At 60.6% G+C, this 25,084-nt stretch overlaps 1 protein-coding gene across 1 annotated transcript; it reads left to right on the top strand.

Annotated features, from left to right (window-relative positions):
• Positions 1-4,997: 4,997 nt before the first annotated feature.
• On the top strand, positions 4,998-18,284 carry MDFI (MyoD family inhibitor; the record flags this gene model as incomplete). The annotated part of the gene is made up of 4 exons (XM_081093526.1): positions 4,998-5,073; positions 11,499-11,681; positions 14,573-14,797; positions 17,660-18,284. 4 exons carry the CDS (start codon positions 4,998-5,000, stop codon positions 17,914-17,916), a joined length of 741 nt encoding a protein of 246 aa, XP_080949652.1. The 3' UTR covers positions 17,917-18,284.
• Positions 18,285-25,084: the final 6,800 nt, after the last annotated feature.

Genomic DNA, 25,084 nt, shown 5'->3' on the forward strand with positions numbered 1-25,084 from the left:
GGGCCATGCCTCCGTCTTTGGCAGCCAGCTTGGAGGTGGGGGACACATGAAGAGCAGCACAGTCCTCTGTACCTGGGGAAGGCTGTATGGGGGGGTTGGATACTGCACTGGGCCTCAGAAGATGTGGTACAAGTCCCAGGGCACCCACTATTAGTTGTATGGCCCCGCAAGTCACTTCACCTCACTGTGCCTCAGTTTCCTCATCTGTAAAATGGGGATAATAACTGTGTGGGCAGTAAAGGAAGCAACAAATCTAGAAATATGTAAGCCAAAGGCTGGCATATGGGGCATATCCAACTCCAGTTACCAAATGCGACCCACCACAGTCATCCCCCATCTGCAGGAGCAGGAGAGAGGGATAGGCTCAGGCCTGGGCTCAGAGCTCCCCTCACCCCATCATGTCTTTCCTTCAGAAAGGGGGGATTAGTGGCTGTCAGGGAGGGAGTCGTGAGGGAGTTGGAGGTTCTCAGTCCCTACCCAGCAGCCGCCCCCCACTGCACACACACACACACACACACACACACACACACACACACCCTTCTATACAGCCCTCTGCAGGAAGGTTGCTCCACAGCATGCTGTCGGACTTTCTCCAGGATAAGGCGGAGACCACAGCTGTGGTCCAGCTGCAGAACCCAGCCCGGCCGACTGGCCCCATGCCAGAGACAGGAAGCCAGGAAGAGCTGGACATGCCTGCTGGACGCCGGGGCTGGAGCAGGGCCAGTCTGCTGAGCGCGCTGTGTGGAAGGGACTGTACAGGAGGACCGTGCAGGCTCACGGTCACCCTTGGTGCCTAGAGCCGTGGTCGGCAAACTGCGGCTCTCGAGCCACATGCGGCTCTTTGGCCCCTTGAGTGTGGCTCTTCCTAAGCCTTAGGAGTACCCTAATTAAGTTAATAACAATCTACCTACCCATATAGTTTAAGTTTAAAAAATTTGGCTCTCAAAAGAAATTTCAATCGTTGTACTGTTGATATTTGGCTCTGTTGACTAATGAGTTTGCCAACCACTGGCCTAGAGGGCCCCGGGGTGGGGGATGGTAAGAGCACTGGCGCGGGGCGGGGGGGGGGGGGGGGGCGGGGTCTGGAAACCCAGGATTCAGGAGGCTGGTGCCATGCATTAGCCCCTTCCCCTCTCTGGCCCCTCGTTCCCCCATATGTGACCCTGGAAATACTTATTGAGCTCCTTGTGGCAGACACAATTCTAGGGGCTGCACCAGCAGGTAAGGCAAAGTCCCTCCTCTCCTGGAGCTTTCCGCCCACCAATGAACAGGTAAATAGGAAATGTGGGGATGAGGCATATGGAGAGTAACCCAGTGGTGTGAAGGGACAGAGAGTGAGGGGTCTGGGATGGCCTCTCCGAGGAGGTGACATAAACAGAGGCCATAAGGAACGGAGGAGGGCCCACAGGAATATCTAGGGGAAGCACATGTTGGGCAGGGGAAGAGCCAGTGCAAAGGCCCTGTGGCAAGCAACTGAGGCAAATGGAAAAAAACAAACGCAGGAAGCAGCAGGGCTGGGAGGAAATGAGGGAGGGAGGTAAAGGCCGAGGCAGGCAGAGCCCAGCCCGCGGAGCTTGAAGGCCATAGTAGAGACTGCATTCTACTCTGATCAATGGACCCCGGGAAAGCTAGGCCAGACCCGGGTACAGAGCCCACCCAGTGCTGTGTGTGTGGTGGGGGGCAAACTCCAACCTCTGCTCATTTACCCTGGGGTCCTGGCCAGGTCCTGTAGGCGGAGAGTAACAGGCCAGGCACTAGGAAGAGGTGCATAAGGCCTAGTGAGCGAGACAATCGGCTCAGGTGTAAAACTTAGGGGGGCATTAAAAAAAAAAGTCGATCAGTAAGATAAACGATTTTCCTGCAATATACCTAAAAATCAACATTAATACAAAAGAATCCATGATGAACAAAATGCCAACCTTTTAAATAACAGGATCTAACCCAGAACTTGCATGATCCTATCTCACTGAGCTCACCCTGAACTCGACCCTGGTTCCAATAAAACTTTATTTGTACAAATAGGTGGCTGACTGGCAGGGCTGTGATTCGCTGATTTGGTGTTTTAGTTTTAGATTACAGTGTTATGTATCTTGGCACCCTCCTAGATTTTGCACCCTGGTGAGTGCCCCCTTTCCTCACTTATCCAGGACCTGAGTCCTGGTCCCGGATAACCATGGAATGATTGGGTTCCACATTGAGGGCCCTGGTGTTCACGCCTCCTGAGGCTCCCAGAGGTGAAGGGACTTTCCCAAGAGCGGGAATCTGAACTGGATACTTATGTCAAAGTCCACTGCCTGGCCGTCACACCCCACCATGCTCTCTCCTGGAGTGCTGACTTGAATGAGTGTTGATTTTTTTAAAGCTTTGTTGTTGTTGTTAATCCTCACCTGAGGATATTTTCTCCATTGAGTTTTAGAGAGAAGGGAAGGGAAGGAGGAAGGGGGAAAGGGAGAGAGAAGGAGAGGGGGAAGGAGGGAGGGAGGGAGGGAGGAAGGGAGGGAGAGAGAGAGAAAGAGAGAGAGAGAGAGAGAGAGAGAGAGAGAGAGAGAGAGAGAGAGAGAGAAACATTGGTGTTAGAGAGACACATCAATTGGCTGCCTCCTGAAGTTACCTATGGAGGAAGGGGGCGGGGGGATTGAACCTGCAACCCATGTACCTTGACTAGGAATCGAACCCACCGCCCTTTGGTGTACAGGCCAACGCTCTAACCGCCACACCAGCCAGGGCTATTTTTAAAAACTTTTATTCAAGTGTAATCTTGACACACAAAAAGCACATGTAGCTTAAACGTTCAATTTGCTGAGTTTTCACAATCTGAGCACACTTGTATAACCAGCATGTGGGATTAAATTTAAAGCATATTTTACGTTTCTAACAACCCAGACGTATTAGTTTGTACTGGGCCAGATTCAGAGGACTCTGAGCTCAAGCAGGCGACTTCAGACGGTAAGGCTGGGGCCCCGGGCTGATCCGGAGTTTAGGGTCCCTGGGTACAGACTGAGAAGGGGGCGGGGTGTAGCGCTCGGGTCTGTGGTCCGGGAGGGGGCAGAGAGAGGCGGTGGGGGCTGCCCCGGAGACAGGGTGCACCCCTTACCCTGCACCCCACTCTGGGCGGCGGGTGAGGCCCAGCCCCGGGCCCAGGTGAGCCTAAGCTGGTAAGAATGCAGCAGTGGCCAAGCCCGGGCGCGGGCGCGTCCCGGTGACTCAGCCCTTGCCAGGAAGGGGGAGTCCGCCCCATCTCCAGGGCTCCCAGACAGCAGCCGGATCGGATCGGGGCTGGCTCCCGGGCGCCAGGCTAAGCCCCCGCAGCAGGCAGCCCGGCCCCGGGAGCTGGACCCCGCCTCCCGGCCCGGGACCCCTCTTCGGGCTGCAGCCGCCAGGGCTCCTCGCGGGACGCGGGCCCGGGTGGCGAGAGCGCGGCGGGCGCCGCGGGGCCCCGGCGATCTTGGCCCAGACGGCGCCGCGAGGACCTCCGAGCGCCGTAAGTAGCGACTGCGCGGGCCGGGGAAGTCCCTCGCTCGGCCCCGCGTCCCAGCCCCGGCGGCCGCGGGACGGGGCGAGCTGGCCTGGCGCCGCCGCCGCCTCCCTAATTGCTCGCTGGCCTCTCGGTGCGGGGCCCGGACGCGGCTCGGAGGCGGCCGGTTGGCGTGGCGGGGACGCTGTCACCTCGCGGGCGCGCCCAGCCCCCAGCCCTCCCCCCCCCCCCCCACCGCGGCCGCAGGGTCGGGGCCGGGGTCCCGGGGTCGCGCGGAGGGTCCCTGAGCCCCCTTGGGCTGCTGTCGGCGGCTTCCTTCCTACCCCCGCGGCCCTGAGGAAGGGCCCAGCTCACAATTCCAGATGTGCCCCGCTGCCCGGCCTGGAAGGGCCCTTCTCTCCCCTTCCCCGCGCCCCCACACCTCGGAAGGCCCCGGGTTCCCGTCCGGAGCTGAAAGAAAGGCTGAGCTCGGAGAAGCGCGCTTTGCCTCCAAAGTTGGTTTCCTGACAGGTTCCCACGCGCAGCTGGCGGGGGTGGGCGGGTTGGGGATGCTCAGAGCTGCTAGAGGACCTGGGGGGGGGGGGCCTCGCCACTGACCCCTGGGGACAACCTCTGCGGTGGGCACGGCCTCTGCGAGCCCCCGACCCTGGCGCCCGGCTCAGGGTCCCCAGGGGCGGAGGGGGCGGGCAGAGGGTGTCCGGGGAGCGTGACCGCTCCCATCTTTGGGCAAGGAGATCTGGAGGCCACGAGGACCATTTAGCCCAAGTGGCTGCAGTCATATCTCTCTCTCTCTCTCTCTCTCTCTCCCTCTCTCTCTCTCTCTCTCTCTCTCTCATTCTCCGGACTTTGCGCAAACTTTTGCAGAGTTTAGGACAGGCGTAGGGGAACGCGCAGCCCCTCGGGGCGCTGGGTCTGGGGGGCGGAGATTTGGGGAGACGGGCCCAGCTCTGCCAGCGCCGAAGAAACGCGTGGAGCCAGCTTCCTGTGGGGGCTCGGGCCGCGCGCCCCGCGGACAGACGCGTCCGGCCGACCGCGCGGGGGCAGGGACGCGGCGGGGGCGGGGTGGGGGCGGGGGCGGGCCGGGAGCGCTGGGTCCGCGAGGAGGGGGCGGGGAGAGGGTGGGCCGGGGAGGAAGGGAGGCGCGAGGCCAGCGGGGAAGGCGGGAGGGGGCTGGAGGGAGGAGAGGAGGAAGGAAGGGGGCGCGCGGCGCGAGCTGGCGCCGAAATGGGGGAGCGGCGCGAGTGAAGAGGGGAGGGGGCGCGGGGCGGGCACCGGGAGCGGCGCGGCCCCTCGGCGGGGGCGCCCTGGGCAGGCGCGCATGGCAGGCCCGGCGCCGTGATCCCGGACGGACGGGCGAGAGCGGAGCGCGCAGCTTGCACGAGTAAGTTCGTCGGTGGCCGAACCGGACGGAGGAGGCGCTCGCCGGGGCCGGATCGCCGCTGCCAGTCCCCCTCCCGGCACGCGCAGCGGGGGAAGGTCGGCCCCACCCGCTGAGCCCTGTTTTTCCGCAGGTCCCGGGCCGATGTCCCAGGTGAGTGGCCAGCACTCCCCTCATTGCGACGCTCCCCATGAAGCCCCCAGCGCAGCCGCCGGCCCAGGTACGTTGCGGGGGAGTGGGGTGGGGTGGGGGGAGGGAGGCTGGACCGGAGCGCGGTGGGAGGCTCCGTGGTGGGGAGGTGCAATTCTCCCCCCTTCTCCCTGAGACACGAGGAGATGGTTTCGGGGAGCTTTAGTGGAAGTGGGGGCGAGGGGTCCGGCTATCCGGGATGGGGTCCAAAACGAGTGGAGTGCTGGGGTGATGGGGGCAGGGCCCCAACGCAGCCGGGGCTGTGCCAAGTTGGCTCTAACTCCCCTCACTCCCAGCACCAGACACACACACACACACACACACACACACACACACACACACACACTGCAGGCCGTCGGTCTGCCTGGGGTTTGTGTCCCAGCCGTCTCTGCCCAGTGTGTAAATATTTATGGGGGCCCCAGGCGAGGGTGGGGGTGTCTGAGTCTTTCTCCCCTTCCCTTCCCCCAACCCAACCAGAGCCCAGAGCTTCCCGAAAACTTTTGTCTGCCTAAAGCGGCCGCAGGACCGGCCCTCCCCTTCTTGCCATCTGTCTTGCTCGCCTTCCTCCCGGCCCGGCCCGGGCCTGGCCAGTCCCCTTTGCTCCTACCCTGCACACACACACACACACACACACACACACACACACACACCTTCTCCCAGCTCACAGCGTCTGTGACCTCCCCGGGTTCCTGCAGGAGCCTCCCTGCCCAGGGAGGTTTGAGACTCCCTGAGTGTGGGAGCCCCATGGGCTGTGGCTCTCAGCCCCCCCCCCCCCGCCCCCATCACCGTACAGATGTGAGCAGAGGCTCCCAGTGGAACACAGGGTCAGAAGTCGGGAACTTGTGGGATCTGTTCAGGGCAGAGGGCTGGGGTGCAGGAATATAAGCCCAGATTGCATGACTTCAATCCCAGCTCTAAGTGAGTCTAATTCATTTGCCTCTCTCTCTCTCTCTCTCTCTCTCTCTCACACACACACACACACACACACACACACACACACACCCCACTCTCCCTTTCTCCCCCTTTGAGTAATGATGGTCTGGTCCTGGACCTCTGACACGAACTCCCGGCCTGGCCTTGGACAAGTTCCTTCCCCTCTGGCCTCAGTCTCCACATCCGCCCATAGGAGCCTGTCTGCCTGCTGGGGGGCCTGTCCCAGCTCCCCAGGTCTGCCCAGTGAAACCATGGCACTCTGCCCCCCGCCCTGCCAGGCCATGGAGGTGGGGGCCTCCTAGAACAGAGCGAGGACAAGCGGGGGATATCTGGCCAGGGGCCAGCTCACGAATGACACTAATGTTCCCGCTGCACGCGCCCCCCATAATCCTCAGATTCCCTCCTCTCTGTGGGCCCCTGGAGCAGGGGCTTCTGGGGAATAAGCTCTTCCAAGAACTGGGCTCCTTCAGGCTGGAGCGGGCTGGAGCCAGGGGCCCGGAAGGCTTTCTGGGGGCTGGGAACCTTCTCTCTCCTTCCCAGCTTCCCTCACCCCTCCTCTCTTTCTCAGCCTCCTTCTCTCCTATCCTCCCACTCCCTGCTTTCTTCCTCTGCTTATCTGTTTTCTCTGCCACCCCCCCCCGCACCCCCCAGTGCCTCTTTCCAAGATCCGCTCCCTGTGCGACCCACCCACTCTCAGTCCCGAAGGGAGAAGAGGGGCTAAAAGGCCAGGGGGACCCCTGGGAGGGTTGAGCCTGGGGCTGTAACTTGAGGCCCCCAGCACCCCAGCGAGCCCCCTCCCCAGGCTGGGCTGAGCCAGACAATGTGGCTTTCATAACCGGAGGAGGCCTGGCTCTGCCGCCCTGGGAGCATGAGGCTGCTGCCCAGGAAGCCCAAACCGCAGGAGACCCAGCCAAAACCCCACAGACGCCTGAATCCGAGACCAGAATCCCCCACGCTCCCTGCTGAGCCCTGACAGCACAGCAAGGCCAGGGTGCTGCCCCCGGGGGCCCTGCTGGCGGGACAGCCAGGGAACAAGTCAGCCCTCCCTCAGCGGAGTCAGATGAAAATGGGGTGAAGGAGCCTCAGGGCAGCTCTGGTTGGGGCAGGTGGCCAAGCCCCCACACCCTTGGCGCCCCCAGTGGCTTCTCCCCACCCACCCCTTGAGAGCCCCAGAACCTGGCTCCCTAACCCACAGCAGATTTCTGCCCAGCACTGGGGCGTCACATTCCTGCTCTTGGTTCTAAATTGAATTTCCTGGGGAATTGGAGCCTTCAGACCTAAAATAAAACCAACCCAACCCAGCCCAACTGGCCAGCTCAGGCCCTCTCCAGTCCTCAGCCGGGTGGCCTGGGATTGTGACCAGGGTGTCACAACTAGGCATCAAGAGAGTCCACGTTCTCGCCTTCTTGGGGTTCAGAGCCAGTCACCACCCGCAGTCCTCACTGTCTCCTTCTCTCTCCTTCCCTGGCCTGGGCGATTCCAAGCTCCAGAGCTCAGTCCTCACCAACAGACCTTGCTGAGTCCCCCCTGCAGTGGTGCGAGATGAACAGTGACACTACTGCCAAGCAGAGCCAGGGAGGCTGCTGGTGGGGGGTGGGGGGGAGAGGTTTGAGGGGCCAGGACTCCACTACCAGGTTATAGTGAACAGCAGGGGTGCTGAGTGCTGAGTTCTCAGTAAGTGGGACAGTTGGCTCGGGGCTCAGGGAAGGCCCTGGAGGAAGAGATGACGCTGGAGCTGGGATATGGAGGGTGGGTTGGATTGTGGGGTGGAAGAAAGGAACAATCTAAGCCTGAGGGGATGGGTCAGAAGGCCTGAGTCCATGGAGAGGTCAGTGTGCCTGGAACATGCAATCCTTGTCCATTGCTTATTGAAGGTCTAGAGCAGCCGTGGGCAAACTACGGCCCGCGGGCCGGATCCGGCCGTTTGAAATGAATAAAACTAAAAAAAAAAAAGACCCTACCGTTTTATGTAATGATGTTTACTTTGAATTTATATTAGTTCACACAAACACTCCATCCATGCTTTTGTTCCGGCCCTCCGGTCCAGTTTAAGAACCCATTGTGGCCCTCGAGTCAAAAAGTTTGCCCACCCCTGGTCTAGAATCTAGTCTCTAGACTGAGGCCTTGAATGCCAGGCCAGGGAGAGGCTGGAGTTCTGAGCAGAGCAGATCCTGGCCCTCTCTGCAGAGACGGTCAGAGCTCCCAGGGAGAAGCCCAGACCCACAAAGCCCGTGGAGAAGGCTGGGTGTGCAGGGCCTGGCTTTGCAGCTCCAGAACTGGGGCCCTGTGTCACTCCCCAGCCTTGGAGCGAACCCATCCCGCCTGGAAGAGGCCCCCCATTTCTTCTCAGTCCAGGAGCACCCTCTCAACTTGGTGGACAGCAGGCGGAGGGAGCCCACAGGTTCCCTGCTGAGATGGTGGGTCTCTCACGCTACCCTTTTGGGCTGATGGATTTAAACATGATTTTCCCACCCTCTTCTCGGCTGTCTCTCCAGAGCTCAGGGCGTGGACCAGCGCCTTATCCTGTGTTAGGAATGAACGTGTGACAGGCAACGGGGCTGTTGCCTTTCTGTACTTCCTGCTTGTACATGGGGACCCTGAGGAGTGCAGGGCTGGGGGCTTCTGCTCATTAGAAAGAGGTGGCCCTCTGCTCAGATGCAGCAGGTATGCAGCTGGCTGAGCCGATGGCACCTCCAGGAAGCCGGGCACAACTAGGGTCTTCAGCCCACCCCTGCCCCTTGGCAGGCGCCTTTAAGCAGAACATGAGTTGCACATGCACAGGCCTTCGCTGGCCACCCTTGCCTCCAGCCCACTCTGCATTTCTACCCTCTAGGGGACATCCTTCGGGCGTTTTCCTCAGAGATGCTCTCCCCTTGGGGGCTGGACAGCAGAGCCCCACAGTCACAAGAAGGAAAACTGGGCTCTTCCCACCTCGTGATGGTTGGGCACTTGGGCTTCGCCTCGTGTCTGGCTTTTTTGCCCCGTGTGCCCTGGCGAGGGCTGTTTCTTGGTCCAGCATCTTGGCCTCAGGCCCTCTGGGCAGCATCTGATTCTCGAATCAGGTCTTCCTGCCGCTTCTCTTCCTTCTCATTCTGCCTTTGGTTCTCCGGGCACTCAGCTGCTCCCCTCCGCTGCCCCTCCGGACCCAGGAGAGCTGTCCCTTTGTTTCCAGGCCAAGGTGCCTGAACTGGATTCTCTCTCCTGGTTATGTGAGGAGGGCAGGTGGGGGGCCGGGGGGTGGAAGTGCTCCTGAATGGCCCACAGGCCAGGACGCTGCCGAGCCTCTCATTGCCCTCTGAACCCCTGAGATCAGCGTTAGGAGCCCCCGTCACACACAGGGCAACCCAAGTCCTGGTAACGTGCCCGAACTGGTACCTGGGGAAACCAGGGCGTGGATCTTACGGCTTCTCGCTCAGAAGTCTTCCTTTTACCACAGGGAGCATCAACCTCCCCGTTCAAGGCCAGAGGCCGGAGCCGGCAGGCCCCTTCTTTCCAGGGAATTAGGACCCAAGCCCTGCTCCCCGCCTTCACGCACAACCTGGGCCTCAGCCCTGAACGTCTCGTCTGAGCTGCTGCAGCCATGCTCAGGGCGAGGAGAGGCCCATCGAGCAGGCAGCCTCTCCTCCCTCGTGTCATCGCCACTCGCCTTCCCCACCCCGTCCCAGGTCCCAGCCTTGTGACCTTCCAGAAGCCATCTGACCTCTCTTTCCTTACTCAGGGTGAGGGGGTTCTCAACGGCCCAGAGTGGGTAGGGCTGGACGGAGCCCATCCCGTCTCCGCGGAGCAGCAGGGGCCACCATGAGGGGTTCCCAACACATGACTCTGGTGTCCCCCAGAAGTCACTGGCGCCCCAGCCCCTTCCGCCTCTGGCCCTGACTCCTGGCTCCAGGCTCCTGGCTCCAGGCAGGGCCTGTGTTTCCCTGGGCAGCAGTGAGAGTGAGCGTGCTCTCTGTACTCCCCCCTGGGGCCTCCGGGGCCTGGCCCCCTGGTCATAGGAGACCAGGGTCTTGGAAACAAGAATTGCTCAGGGCTCTCTGAAGGTCAAGAGCCATAGGGGGATGCTCAGGGCCCAGGGAGGCGGCTGAGCCCCTGAGAGTCCCCCCCTCCCCTCTCCCCGAACCTGCGTGCCCAACCTTCATTATCGCCCTCCCCTCTTTCCCCCGCTCCTTTTGGAGACAGCTCAGAGAGGTGCCCCATATGGTGCCCCAGTGTTCCTCACCGTTGGTCTGTTTCTATTGCCAAGACTAGGTTTTGCCGCTCTCTCTGTCCCTCTGGGGCCTCTCTCTCGGCCTCTGTGATGTGTGTTCGCGTGGCTGTATTTTACTTTCTGGGGTTCACCGCCCATTCCTTCCATCTTTCTCTGTCTCCCCGAGTCCCTCTCCTCTCCCTGTGCCCTTTCGGTTTGTGTCCCTCTGAGCCTCTTGTTTCTATGTCTCCCTGCCCCCCATTTGGCATGTGGGGCACCCTCTCGAGGCCCCCGTCTTCCCACTGCACAGCCTGAGGTCTGCGGAGGCTCAGGCTGCACCCTGCACCCTGTAATTGCCCAGTCTGCTCCTTGGCCCCGTGACCCTGCCTTCACCCCCCTGCGCCCTACCTCCCGCAGGCCTTCCCACACCCTGTGAGAACTAGGGCCCCTTTCTGACTCCCCCCTCCACCGCCCATCCCCCCAACCTTTCCCCGGGCCCAGGGGCCCAGTCCTGCCGCCTGGGGAGCTGCCGCCTGGGGAGCTGTGGGTTTGAAGGTGGCTCCCTTCCTTCCTTCCGCCCACCGTGCAGAGGGCTGAGCCGGTGACTGTAATTACATGTGGCTGCAGCCGCCTCTTCCCGCCCTCTCAGCCTCTCCCTGTCGCTCCTGCCCCTCCAATCCAGGCCTCAGCCTTCCCCGCACCCTAGGTTTTCTCGAACTCTTTCTCTGGCTGTCTTCCTCTCTCTGACCCAATTTCTCACTGTCTGTCTCCCTCTCGCTCAGCCTGTATCGCGCTCCCTTCTCCGTCGCCTCTGCCTCTGACCCTGTCTTATCTCTCTCCCCATCGCTACTCTTGCTCTGTGGCTGAGTCTCCCTCCTGTCGCAGGCTGCCTGTCACTGGGTTTCTGGGGCTCTCCCCTTCCGTGCCCAATCCCCGCCTTCTGCTGCTCTATCTCTGCTTCTACCTGTCACTGTCCCTTTGATTCCTTCTCTCTCGCGGTCACTCCTGGTGCCTGTCCCTATCTCTCCATCGCTGACCACCTGGCTGTTCTCTCCTGCACTGTTTCTCCTCCTTCTCCTGACACCACACATACACGCATGCACACACATGCACAGGCACACACGAGCACACGCTCACACACCCTTGCTCACTCACGCGCTGTGGTTTGGGAGTCTATTTTGGAGTCTGGCACTGTTGCCAGGTAGGGTAAAGGCTGGGTAACTGTACAAAGAGACCAAGAATGAGGGCTCACAGCAATCCGGGCTGCAGGGAGGGGACCAGGGCTGGGCACACAGGAGGGCAACGGGAAACACCTCGCTCGTCTGCTTTTTCCCCAGCCCAGTCCCCATCGCCCCTGCCTGGGCTGGAGGCAGGAGCAGGACCCACTCACCCTGTGGAGGCAGTGCTAGAAGAGGGCTCCCTGGAGGAGGAGGCACCCCCCATGCCTCAAGGCAATGGCCCTGGGGCCCCCCAGGCCCTGGACAGCACTGACCTCGACATCCCCACAGAAGCTGTGACACGTGAGTCCTAGGGGGCCGGGGAGTTGGGGTGGCAACTCGAAGGGGGATGCAGTGAGGAATGCAGTCCAGACGGGCTGGCAGAACTGCAGTGGGTGCTCTTGGGAACCTGGCACAGAGCCGGGCCTGGAGGGTGGGCAGTGGAGACGTGCATGGCACAGTCACTGTCCTTTCTGTCTAGGAAGATCTCCACGCACAGGAAGGTTAGTATAACATTAGTTCAAAATGAGTGTGCACAGGCGAAGGACCTCAGGAACCCGGAACATGGTGCAGGACAAGAGAGTCTGGGGCTCAGGGACCAGGGAGGGGCAGCCAGAGCCCAGCGCAGCACTAGCCTTCAGCGTATCCAGGGCGAAAGGAAGGAGAGAAGCCCCCGGTTGATCTGGGCAGAAAGGAGCAAAATTCCGTCTCGTTCCCAGGCTTGGTTTGAGGTCTCCAAGGAGGTTCTGGGAGGAAGAGCATTCTCCATCTTCACCCTCGAGCAGGGGAGAGGGGCAGCCAGAACTGATTTGTAATTACTACTAAGATGCCCAAATCTACAGGCACAGTTGCACTTTCCAACTTTCTTTCCCTGAATGATCCCAAGTGCTGTCCAGCCTGCTGTTGTCAAGCAGCAGCTTGGCTATTGTCAAGCCCATTTTACAGACCAGCAAACTGAAGCGCAGAGAACCACTCACCCTGGACGTAAGCTGGGGGACTCAGGTCTCCTGATCCAGTGCTCTTTCCTGGGCCTGCCCGCCCGGCTGGCACGCTGAGCCGGGAGCCGCCGCTGCCAGGCAGGGCATCTGGGGCGAAGTTGGACTCCCTGGAAGTCAGGGTTGCTCAATCCCGCTCGCACACCGCCCTCAGCCCCCCAAACATGCCCGCCAGCAGCATTGAGGGAAAGAGGTCAGCACGGTGGCCAGTCTGGGTGGGAGTTGGACAGTCACTCCTGTGTCTATGGCCCTGAGTGTTTGCTCTGTGACTCAGTCCCCCTGGTCACTCCACTGCTCTGGCCACAGGCAAGCTCTGTGTCTGCCCACACCCCCCAGGGCCCTCAGCTCACCACACATGCCCGCCCTCTGGTCCCTGTGCCATGTTTAGGCAGCAGGGCAGGGGGCACTGAGGCCGGCCAAGGATTCAGCTCAGTCACCCCCATGGGGCCAGGAGGTGGGGGCATGATGATTCAGGCCTGGCCACTTCCCTTACCCCTGTTTACCCAGATGCAGGCACCAGCCGCGCCTCAGGGCGGAAGGCTTCCAGCGCCGAGCCTCTCCAGAGCCCGGTCTCCCATCCCCCCAGACTCCCCACCTTTCTGCTCCTTTCTCCCAACCTCCACCCCCTCCCCCTCCCTCTCCTAGAGGAGGACTCTTGGCGAGTTTTATCCTCCAGGGCCTCAGTTTTGCCATCTGTGAAATGGGGCTAATAATAGGTTTCTCCTGATACTCAAAGACATCCCTACACATAAAGCTCTTAGCACTGTGCCTGGCACCAGTCACCGCTCAAAGCATGCCAACCACTAGCTATGAGCATAATTACGGATGGATGTGCTAGAAGCAGCTTGTTCCCCAGTCCCTCGCCTCCCAATCTCTGCCCCCTCCTTGCCTGTGGCCTGTGAGCTTCAGCTTCAGCTTCTAGGCTGGTCCACCTCTGACAGGAGCTGTGGGCCTTGGACAAGTTACTGTACCTCTCTGGGACTCAGTTTCCTCGTCCGTAAGGGAGGATACAGCCCAGGGGCAATACCCAGAGGATCCAGCAAGAGGGTAATTAGCAGGTCAAGGGCTTAGCTAGTGGCCGACAAGCAGTAAGTGCTCCGTGGTGTGGCTACTGCCATTCCCAGAATGCCCAGCCCCTCGCCAGGCACTGAGGCTGCCTTCCCTTCTCCGTCTCCAGCCCCCCCCCCACCCCCCCGACCCCCGTCTCCTCCTACCACAGTTCAAACACAGGCCAGGCCGGGAGGGAGTTGGGGGACCAGGCCCCAGCACCTGAGAGTTGGAAGCTCCCCATGTTTACAGAGGCCCTCGGGCCCATGGGTCCTGCCCGGGTCCTGCCCTGAGGGCTCCCAGTGCTAGGGCCCCTTCTCAGCCCCCGCCCCCGACACACAGCTGCCCTCATGGCTTATGAACAGCACTGCCTTTCAGGTGAGCAGACCTGAGTGGGTGAGGGAAGAACTGGGTGTCTGGGGGGCTCTCTGGGGCCAGCTTCCCTGCACCTCGCTGATAAAGCTGAAGTCTAGTCCCTCAGCCTGCGAAGGGGACTCAGGGGCTCCCGGCCTCAGGGGTCTCCCCGCTGGCTTCCCTCTTCCCTTCTTCTCTCCCTCCTCACCCAGACCCCAAGGCCCCTCAGCAAACTCTCGCCAGCCACCCCACAGAGGCCGACAGGGCAGGGCATGGAGGAGAGGAGATGGAGGGGCTGCTGCGAGGAGCCCCCGAATTCCAGACCAGGCCTGCATCTCCAAACAGATGTTTCTAATAACTCACCCAGCGGAGAAGGGCAAAAACAGCTGGGGGCTTGGCAGAGGCGGAGGGAAGGTTAACTACTTCACTGCTGTCCTCCCGCCCCAGCCAGACTGTCCCGGTCCCTCCCCCAACCGCCGCCTCTCCTGCCCACATCCCAGGACCCCGAGTCAGGAGAACGGATGTCACGTCGGGAGGAGTGGGTCCAGCACTCTGAGCCCCCCTTGGACCTCTCACTTCCGGAATGAGCACCGGCCCGGGAGTCCGGAGCCAGGCTCCACGCTGCTGCTATTTCCTGGTGGGCCTCTGGGCAAGTCAGTTCTGCTCTCTGGCCTCAGTTTCCTCATCTGCAGGATACACATCTGGCCGGTGAACTGTGGGGTACATGAGGACAAAGCAGGCAGGAGGGGAACGCAGCCTGGCTCCCAACTCCATCCCCCTTTCTCGTCATCTCTCCAGGCCAGCCTCAGGGGAACCCCTTGGGCTGCACCCCACTACTGGCGAATGGCTCTGGCCACCCCTTGGAGCTGGGCGGCGCCAGGTGGGCGGGGAATGGTGCCCTGGGTGGCCCCAAGGCCCACCGGAAGCTGCAGGCTCACCCATCTCTCGCCAGCCAGGGCAGCAAGAAGAGCAAGGGCAGCACCAAATCCGCTGCCTCCCAGATCCCTCTCCAGGCACAGGAAGGTGAGTACCCACCTCTCCCTCGAGGGGCCTCCAAAGCCGGTTCCTCAAGGCGTGACCCAGGGACCAGCAGCAGTGTCTTCACCAGGCTCCTGGGTACCAGTCTCGGCCCCAGACCAGGGCCGCTGGATCTGAGCCTCTGGGTGGGGCAGGAGCCGGGGTCTAATAAGCCCTCCAGGGAGTCTGATGCAAGACTCAAGTCTGAGAACTTTGCAAAGGTGGTTGGAGGCAAATGTGCCTTCTCAAGGCCAACCCCTTCCCACCCCTGCTCTCCCAGAGTTTCTGTTACAAGGAACGGAGCCAGGTGGCCTAATCCAGCTTAAGCCGTCCCGTTTCTGGAAACAGAAATTTTCCTCGAGGAGTGGACCATCTGTTTAGTGAGAGCAGACAGAACACCTGGCAGAATAGAACGGTGCACCATTTAGACGCTTGATTGGGGAGGTCGGCAGGGGCTACAAGGTGCAGTGGGAGGTCAGGACCCTGGATACACCAGCCATTGTCCTTGCAACACCCAGGCCTTCTGCAGGGCCACGCTGGGCAAGCAACTGCCCCCCCTCCTCCCCCAACACCAGTTCAGCGTGAGTCCCAGCTGCCTGTAGCTTAGTGGTGCTTGACCTTTACCCCAGGCTTTTTAAGTGATTCCTGTCCATGTTGCGGGACTCTGCCCTCGTTCTCTGCAAACAGGACTCAGCGCACACATTTGCACATACGTATTCATAAACCTCCCCACCTCGCAGAGCAGATTCCGCCCAGTTAATTTATGAAAGAGGTATTCATTCATCACAGTGTAGTGGGCACTGCTGTGAACCAGGCTCTGTGCTATGTGCTGGGTACCCAGTCCATGGCCTCATGAGCTCTCATGAGAGAGACACAGCAGGGAATCACCACACGGTGTGATAAATCGTGATGAAGCCACACACAGGGGATTAGGGAGCCCAGGGGACACCCACTCCAGCCCAGAAAGCCAGGGAGGGGAGTCTAGGAAGGCCCTGGAGGAGTCTGAGCAAGGCTTAAAGGTTGAGAAGGAGGATCTAGTGAGGGATTTAGCAAAGAGGTGAGAAATGGCTGGAGTGGCTAGATTATGAAGTTCAAGGTGAGGAATGGTGGGAGGCGAGGCTCCAGGCCAGGCCAGGGCCAGGAGGCGGGGATGCCTTGTAAACCATGCCCAGTGGACTTCGATTATCGATTATTTATCGATTATCGGGAGGACAGTAGGAAGCCACTGAGGGTTTCAAGCAAGGTGGTGACCTCATCAGAGTTGCATTGGAAGAGAACGCCCTTCTTCAGTTTGCAGATAGCTTGCAGGGTTCCAGCTGTACCAGACCCCACTCCCCCTCACAGGAAAGGGCCAGGAGAGTCAGACCCTCCGGGGCAGTGTGAGACTCCCACAGGACCAGCAGCCTGTGCCAGGGGCTCACCTGCTCAGGGGATGTGGACACTCTGCCCCTTGGCCTGGCCCCTGGCAGGGGTGCCAGCTCAGCATCCTGGCAGCACACTGGGCGCTTCAGAGTGCAGACACCAGAGCCAGCCTGCCTGGGTTCAGGTCCCAGCACCACCACTGACCAGCTGGGTGCCCAGGAGCGGGCTCCTGCGTTAATTCACTTACCGTGTATTTACTCAGCACCCACCATGTGTCCAGCACTGTTCTGGGGACAAAGATGCCTGCCCCCGTGGAGCGCACAGCTTAGTGGGAGGGAAAGCTGTGTAGTGCGGTGGAAAGTGACAAGTCCTACCGGGGCCAGGTGAAGGAGGCCAGGGCAAGGGGGTGGGGGTGCCGGAATGGGGGTGCTGAGGCGGGGCGGGCAGGTTGCATTATTAAAGAGGGTGGCATTGGGGCCCTGAAGGAGGAGAGGGAATGAGCACCAGGGTTTATCTGGGGCCAGAGCATTCCAGGTTGGGGGTGGGGCGGGGGAGTAGTGCCTGCTGGAGGAGGAGCAGGCTGTGTGGCCACAGCAGGGACACAGGGGACAGAGTGGGGGAGTGAACCCAATCATGTGGACCCATGGGGGCCATTCTGAGCTTCTTAGCTTTTACTCTCAGTGAGGCAGAAGCCACGGGAGGGTTCTGAGCACAGGGGGGACAGAGGGACAGAATCCCATCAAAGTATTTAAGGGCCCCTGGTGTGTGGGGTGTAGATGGCTGGAGGGAGAGTCAAAGGCGGGGAGTGGAGAAGCAGCTGCCCTGGCAGAGATTAGCAGCGTGGGAGGATTCTGGCCACACACACACACACACACACACACACACACATATATATATATATATATATATATATATATATAATTTTATATTTTTATTGATTTCAGAGAGGAGGGAGAGGGAGAGAGAAATAGGAACATTAGTGATGAGAGAGAATCATTGATTGGCTGCCTCCTGCATGCCCCACACTGGGGATGGAGCCTACAACCCGGGCATGTTCCCTGACTGGGAATCAAACCGGAACTGTGACCCCCGCCCCTTCCCTCTTGGTTCATAGATTGAGGCTCAACCACTGAGCCATGCTGCCTGGGCTCTGGCGATATTTTGAAGTGATTTCTCTGCCTCGGTTTCTTGATCTGTAGAGTGGGGTTAATAGTAGTCCCACCTCATGGAGTTGTGCAAGTTTAAACGAGTTTAATTCATGCCCAGCACTTAGGACAGTCATCAGTCTGTGCCCGTTGGGTAAGTGACTAAGGAGGGTTGAGAGCTCAGGACCCGGACGCCTGGCAGACCCCCCACGCCAGCTGACCGGGTGGGTGGGGGTCAGCCACTCTCTGTGCCTAAGCAGGCTCCTCACAGCCCCACTTCCCGGAGCCACTGGTTGCTCCAGCTTAATCGCTGCCGGGCACTGAGCGCTCACCCCCACCCGCCCTCCCGCGCCCCCCGCAGACTGCTGCGTGCACTGCATCCTGTCCTGCCTGTTCTGCGAGTTCCTGACGCTGTGCAACATCGTCCTGGACTGCGCCACGTGCGGCTCCTGCAGCTCCGAGGACTCGTGCCTCTGCTGCTGCTGCTGCGGCTCCGGCGAGTGCGCCGACTGCGACCTGCCCTGCGACCTGGACTGCGGCATCCTGGACGCCTGCTGCGAGTCGGCCGACTGCCTGGAGATCTGCATGGAGTGCTGCGGGCTCTGCTTCTCCTCCTGACCGCCCGGGCCGTCGCTCCCCGCTGATCGGCCCCCTCCCGTCCCGTCCTCCCTCCCCCGCCCGTGACCGCCCAGAACCCCGGCCCAGTGAGGGGGGCGCTCCGGGGACCACCTCAGCCCCGGGAGCTGGGCCCGGGGCGCAGAGCCCGTCCTCCCGGTCCGGGACCTGGCGGCGAGGGGTTAGGGTGGGGTCCGCTCGGGGACGGCGGCGCGGAACACTGTGAACGCCGGGGGAGGGCAGGGGCGTGGGGGGCGGGCTGTGCGCCCCTCTACCTCTCCCTGCCCCCGGCGCCCGCCTCCCGCTGCGCCCAGGCTGAGAGCGCAGCAAAATGTGAAAAGAGGCGCCCACCCCGCCCTCAGCCAGCCCCTCCCTGCTCCTCTTTCCTGGGCTTTGGGGGTGGGGGTGGGGTGACCCATACAGTGACCCCAGCGCGCAGAGCTGGGCTCGGACCTGGGCGGGGTGGGAGGGGGAAGGGTATAGAAAAGACTGGAAGGGGAGAGAGGGGATGGAGGGAGGGTCTGTTCTATTTGTCGCTGTAAATAAAGGTATTTGTCATCTCCGATTCCCTGGGGGCTCTAAGTAACATCCAGGGACCACGACTCTGAAAAGCAAACACTCCCCACACCCCTAGGAAGCGCCGGTTGAGGCTTGGGGGAGGGGGGGGGCTTTCCTTCTTCCCTCCCTCTTCTTGCTTCTCAGTTAAGGAAGGGCGAAATGGGTACCACCTCCCCACCATTATTCCCTGTTCCCTCCAAAGGGAAGGGAGGTCCGGAAAGGGAAGAGTTAACCCTTGGCATCGACTTAGCAGATGTGTCCAGCCTCCTGCGGACTCCAGCCATTCCCAGCCTTGGCTCCAACTCCAAGGGTGGCACCTATGTCTGTGGCAGAGCCATGTCCAGGGGAGGGGCGACCCTGGGCCCAGCACAGCCTGAGCTTGCCCTGGGCTGCACTGGGAGGCTTGGGTGGGGGTCACGGCCCAGTTCAGTCACCTCCAAAAAGAAACTGGACTGGCAGGGGCCTCCCAGGCAAGTGTGCAGAGCCCTTGGCGTGCAGGGCAGGGGCAGGCCTAAGGACTGCAGGTCCCCCTGGGGCAGGGGACGCTGACAGCGGGATTGCCGGCTGGACGGAGCCTCTCCCACCCCATCCCAGACCTGAGGAAGCCAGAGGGACCCGGGGTGAGAGAAAGGATGTCTCGTGGCTGGACTTGGATGGTCTCGAGGAGAAGCCATGGCTGAGGAAGGCCTTGGAAAGTGGGGATCTCAGGGGACATTGGTGGCCACTGCTTCCAGAAACAGTCTGCAGTGGTCTGGAAGGACAGAGGGAGCTCAGAAAAAGGGCCAAATGAAATCGTAATGCTCTTAAGGAATGTCATAGGGGGGAGTAGCCTGGCCTTGGCAGGGGCTGCAGTTGCAGCAGCAGGAGGAAATGTGAGGCGGAGAGAGGGCCTCCACCCACCCCCACATCTCTCCCGCCATCCCACTCCCCACACCCCACACCCCACCCTCCACCCCCGCCCCCTCCCGCCCCCACGCACATGAACACAGGCTCCCTGACCTCTGGGACCACATAGGAAACTCAGGACACAGAGAAAGCGCCCTGCAGGGTCGCGCAGTCAGGACCGAAGCCAGGAGAGAAGCCCATCTTCTCGGGTCTCCGTGTTTGTTTCTCTGTGTATTCGTTTGTGCTTAGTTATTCCATGCCCGAGGTCCAAAGGGTCAAAAGTCTGATCTGTGCATAAACGAGCATGTGCACATATTGCTTTTTTTACAAACATGTCAGCATCCTATACACACAGTCGTGTTCTGTTCTATGTCTTAACCACGGGTCTCAGAATCCTTCTCATCAGGAGCTTCGCTGAGGGATGAGCTACAATCCAGTTACATCTCCAGCTCAGCCCCTTCCACTGACTCCCCCTTTGTAAACAGGGTTTCCAACATGTCCTTTTGCACGAGCGAGCGCTAGTGAGTCTATTCCTGAACGTGGCAGTGCTGGGCCTCAGGTGTGTGCCTTGTGACTGACAGGATGCCCGGTGGCCCTGGGTGAGGTGTGCCAGTCTGTTCCCAGGGCCTCAGGGAGCGGCCACTCCCCTGGGCTGCTGTGGCTCTTTGTCCTGAGCACAGACAATGGTGGGAGGGCTCAAGCTCAGGTCTTCTTCCCCCAGGCTGGCTGGCGTCTGAGGAACTCAGGGAAGCCAGAGGGCCAAGGGTGTGTGTGTTGGGGGCGAGGGGGGGGGGCGTGCTCCGGACCAGCCAGAGGTCTGGTCCAGGTGGGCAGGAAGGCCCCCTCCCTGGCCTCTCCCCTCCGTGGGGGCAGGAAGAGGCGCCTCTGCAATCCAAATAGTGATTTCCTGCTGCAGCTCCCGCCAGGCTGTTTTCTTTAGGACCATGGCTGAAACCAGAGAGGCTGGGCCGGTGGGGGCGGGACGGGCAGGATTTAGCCAGCCTCCCCCCAGCACACACACACACACACACACACACTCACTCACTCACTCTCACACACATATTCACACAGTCTTTCACTCACACACACATTCACTTACATATACACGGACTCCCCTTAGAGTCACTACTCACATACATTCCACAAAGTGTGACACACACACACACACACACACACGCACGCACACACACACGCACACACACACGCCCTCACACACTTCACATTTCAGCGCCGGCAACTACCGCCAGCCCTGGGCAGCCTGGGTGGTGCCCTGAGCCTGAGTTCACTCCCCTCGCCCAGGCTGCCCGCCTTCCCCGACACCCCCATCTCACCCAGGAGGCCCTCATAGCTGCTGGGAAGCAGATGGCATTTGTCTTAGAGGCCACCCACCCACGCAAGGCTGCCGAGACATCCTTCCAGGGCAAGCCTGAGCTCCAGACCCTTCCCCTCCACTCCTCGGCCCTTCTCCGCCGACTCCCAGTCTCTGCTCTTCAACCAGCCAGTTCCAGCCCTGGCTCTGCTGTGGGCCCCAGGGAAGGCCTTGCCCTCTCTGGGCCGCAGTTTCCTCACATGTGCAGTGGACGGCAGTGAGACTGGGAACCTGGCTGCCTCTCTGGTTCTCCTTCATCTGTGGAGCAGCAGACCCACCCCTTTTGCCCAAGAGACTTCTTGAGGGGCCCCCTTCATGTCTAACCCGAACAGGCATTAATCACCACACGTGTGGGAGGAGAAATGGCGAGGCCAAATTGAGTTGTTCCTGGCCTGGACTGCCTGTGCCACTGGGGACCTTGTGGGCCAAACCCAAGGGCTGTTGCCCACGACAGCGTGTAGCTGAGCCAGGGGCCGGCTTGTGAGGGGGGTGGTCAGCCCTCCCCTCAGCATCCATAGCCTCCATCAGCTTCTGCCTGGGCTCTGGCACATTTCACTGCATTCTCCGTGCCCCTACCCAGAGCTGGGCAAAGCCAGCTTCAGGCCCTGCTGCCCCCTGGCTCCAGAGCTGCCGGGGATGGGATCCCTCTTAGTAGCCGGAAGCGGGGTTGCCTGCAGCCAGCCATGCCTGGGGCCTTTGCCAGTCCCCACCTCCCCCCACCCCCCAGGGATATGAGGCAGCAGCGGGGGCCTGAGGGTTGCTCCCCAAGGCCCTCCGGACACTGGCTGGGCAGTGGGAAAGCAGAGTGGGCAGGGAGCTCTCAGGACTGGCCCAGCGCAAGGAGGGATGGGGAAGCAGGGACAGGAACCTCGGGCCACACGGGGCAGCAGAGGGGACAGGGGTCACAGACCTCCCCCGTCACCTCCATGTTTATGCTCCTTCCCACATTTTGACTTTCCTAGGATTAAGGAGACACAGCACAGATGGTACCAATGGCCACAGCCCTCCTGTTGCCCCTCCATCCCCTCACCTTCCACCTCCTCCAGAGGAAAGACCCCTCTCCCGCCTTCCTTGACCCTCACCTAGTTTTACGTCCTCTCCCTGCCAGCCCTGGGGGTGCCTCTCTCTGGGTGACAGCCTCATCCCTTTACACTGCAGACAGGTGTGTGGTGGGGGTCAAATGCTGGGCCTACCTGGCGTTTCTCAGGTGGCACCTCAGGGGGTCCAGGGAAGGTGCTAAGGCTCATCCCTGGGCCAGTCCCCGGGTCAGAGAATTAGCCCGGCCGGTGTGGCTCATGGTTGAGCATTGGCCCAGGAACCAAGAGCTCGCTGGTTCCATTCCCTGTCAGGGCACATGCCAGGGTTGTAGGCTGGATCCCCAGCAGGGGGTGTGCAGGAGGCAGCCAATTGATGATGTTTCTATCTCTCTGCCCCTCTCCTCTTTCTCTCTCTAAAAATATATATTTTTAAAAAGAGAGGGAAGTAGAGATTGAAGGTGGACGGGAGATGGAGTGAGATGAGGAGAGGAGGTGAAGAGACAAGGAGGCAGGTGGGACAACGCAGACAAAGCGTCCCTAAGCCCTGGAGACAGCAAAGCAGAGCAGGGGGCTGGGGCACATGTCCCTCGCTCCTCCCAAGGTCGCCTGCAGAGGGCTGAGGGGGCCGTGTGCCCGCAGCCAGGTCCCTTCCAGGCCAGAGCCTCTGCAGCCGCACCGGGCAGCTCGGCATTAATTAGGGGCCCGGCTAATGGCTCGGAAGATTGGCCAGTTCCAGGGACGCTGCTGAATAGACACCTCGGTGAGATTTATTCCTAATTATCTCATTTGTCTCCCCCCATTACTCTTTATGGCTGGGATTTATGGGGCCATTAATGGGGCCCGGGCCAGGCCAGGAGAAGTGTGAGCCTTGAGATACTTCATAATAATAACAATAACAACGCTCACCCTGGCCAGATTAATGGGGGATTTGCCTTCTTGCCCTCTCCACCCCTTGTCCTTGGGACCCCAGATACCGGCTGCCCACACGTCCCTGTCCCTTCTGGGACCCTGGTTCTCAGCTCCAGGCCCTCAGCCACCTGTGGCGTCCGAGCTGTGGCCCCTCTGCCCCCATCCACCCCAGGCATCCTCATTGGGGCCACTGACTGGGAGCTTCTAGGTCAGTGGTTCTCAACCTGTGGGTCGCGACCCCTTTGGCGGTCAAATGACCCTTTCACAGGGGTCGCCTAAGACCATCGGAAAACACATATATAATTACATATTGTTTTTGTGATCAATCACTATGCTTTAATTATGTTCAATTTGTAACAATGAAATTGGGGGTCACCACAACATGAGGAACTGTATTAAAGGGTCGCGGCATGAGGAAGGTTGAGAACCACTGCTCTAGGTGATGATGTGGGGCTATGCATTCCAACAGTGACACCTCTGGGACAGGCCTGGACAGTCATTGATGCTTTTGGGGGCAAACAGCAGAAAACCCCGGTAAAGGTGGCTTAATCTGCAAGGACATGGATCGCCCCCTTAACAAGAAGTGAGAGGTGGGCGACTCCGAGCCAACGGGGAGGTCAAAGGTGTCATCCCCCTGCTCTGTCCTCCTCAGCATGTGGGCCATGCCGGCCCTCCTGGTCACAACGTGGCTGCTGCAGCCCAGGCGTCAGGCACACACACAGGAATAGAACAAAAGGGCCGTGGGATAGAGAGGCCTTCTCCACCTGCTCCTGTTACTAGGGGGGCAGGGGGGGCAGGAGGGGGCCTTTCCAGAGCTCCTAGCAGGTCTGCTCACACCTCTGTCCAGACTGGTCGCATGTGGCCTTAGGCTGGGCTCCCCAGGGCGGACCTTAGACAAGGCTCTGAGTGCAAATGAGTTTGTTCAGGACAGGATTCCAGGGAACAGTGTCAGGGAGAGGGGGGAAGACTGGGAGGGAGGGCAGCCAGTAAAGGGCCTGTCACCAAATCGGTTACTACGGAGGTGACGGCCCCCAATCCTGGCGCCTCTGGGGAGCTAAGGTGTTTTATACACAAACCTTCTGTGCCTGGCTGAGGGCTGTTCCCAACGGAGTGTCCACCTTCCAGCACTCGCTGCCTGACTGGGCGCTGGTGGGAGCAAGGGATGGGATGCCCGCAGGGACTGGTGGAGCTTTCCCTGGCGAGGCCGCGGGGCAGCGGGCCCTTCACGCAGCGAGGGTTTGCAGTGATGGCGGCCAGACCAGGCGTGACTCGCTGTTGGGCAGGGCGAAAGGGGCTGGCTGTCTGGGAGGCCACCAGGGTCTGCCACCGCCTTCCCCACCGCCTCCCTAGGCCACCCTCTGGACTCTGCCACCAGGACCAGTCACAGGGCCCAAGCAGCTTCAACATCTGGGTGAGGAGAACGTGGGGACAAATCCACAGCGCGAAGGCGAGTTTCAGCTCAGTCCTGGGGAGGGGTCACCTCTGCCGCTCCACCTGCTCAGCTAGGAGGAGAGCAAGCGATGCCCTTCCCGACGCTTCCCAGGGCCACAGGCTGCGCTCCCTCCTCCGACCCCCCCCTCAGGCGTCCAGCTGCCTGTACGGAGACAGGACCCACCCACCTCACGAGGGAACTGGGCACCAGGAACCCCGGTATCCACCGCTGGGGGTGGCCATTGATGCATCTCCTTTGGCAGAATCTGCTAATGTGGATAGATGCACAGCACGCACCCCAGCGATTCCCTGCTCCTTACGCTTGGAACAGGCACGTGTGCACGCTGCTCCACACGGCACAGGCGGGAATGGCCACAGCAACGTCACTCATAACCCCCCAGTGGAAGCCCAGCTGGCCGTTGATGGCAGATGGACGAACCGATCGTGCGACCCCAGGATGGGATTTTACCCGGCAGTGAGAATGAACCGTGTGTAACCACACACAGCAACACGGATAAATCTCAAACCCAGAGCTGAGTAGCAAAGCCAGACACAAACTACAAGGACAGGAGCACCCAGCCAGGGTGCCGGTGGCCAGGCAGTCACCCGTCGTCCCCGTGGGCGCAGGGCTGGGCGGGGCCTGCAGGACTTCCGGGCGTGGTGCCCGCCGGCTTCTGCATCTGGGCGCTGCCTGGATAAACGCTCTCAGCGGGCGCAATGCCCTGAGCTGAACGGTCACGACATGTGCAACTGACGTGCAAACGCTGCACTTGAAGAAGAGGATGTACCTACTCCTGACTCACACGTGAGGATGGGCAGGAAGCAGGCGTTACCCAATCCTGCCCCGTGTTCCATATAAGAACAAACCCAGGCTCCGGGGGGCCATGACGTTGCCTCCGGAGCTCCCCGGTCTGGTTAGCGGCCTGGCTGGGTGGGGGAGCAGCCCTCGGCATGCCTGGGTCATCACGCTTTCTTTCACATC

This window comes from Myotis nattereri, assembly GCF_964212035.1.
Source record: "Myotis nattereri genome assembly, chromosome: 6".
Classification (NCBI taxonomy): domain Eukaryota; kingdom Metazoa; phylum Chordata; class Mammalia; order Chiroptera; family Vespertilionidae; genus Myotis; species Myotis nattereri.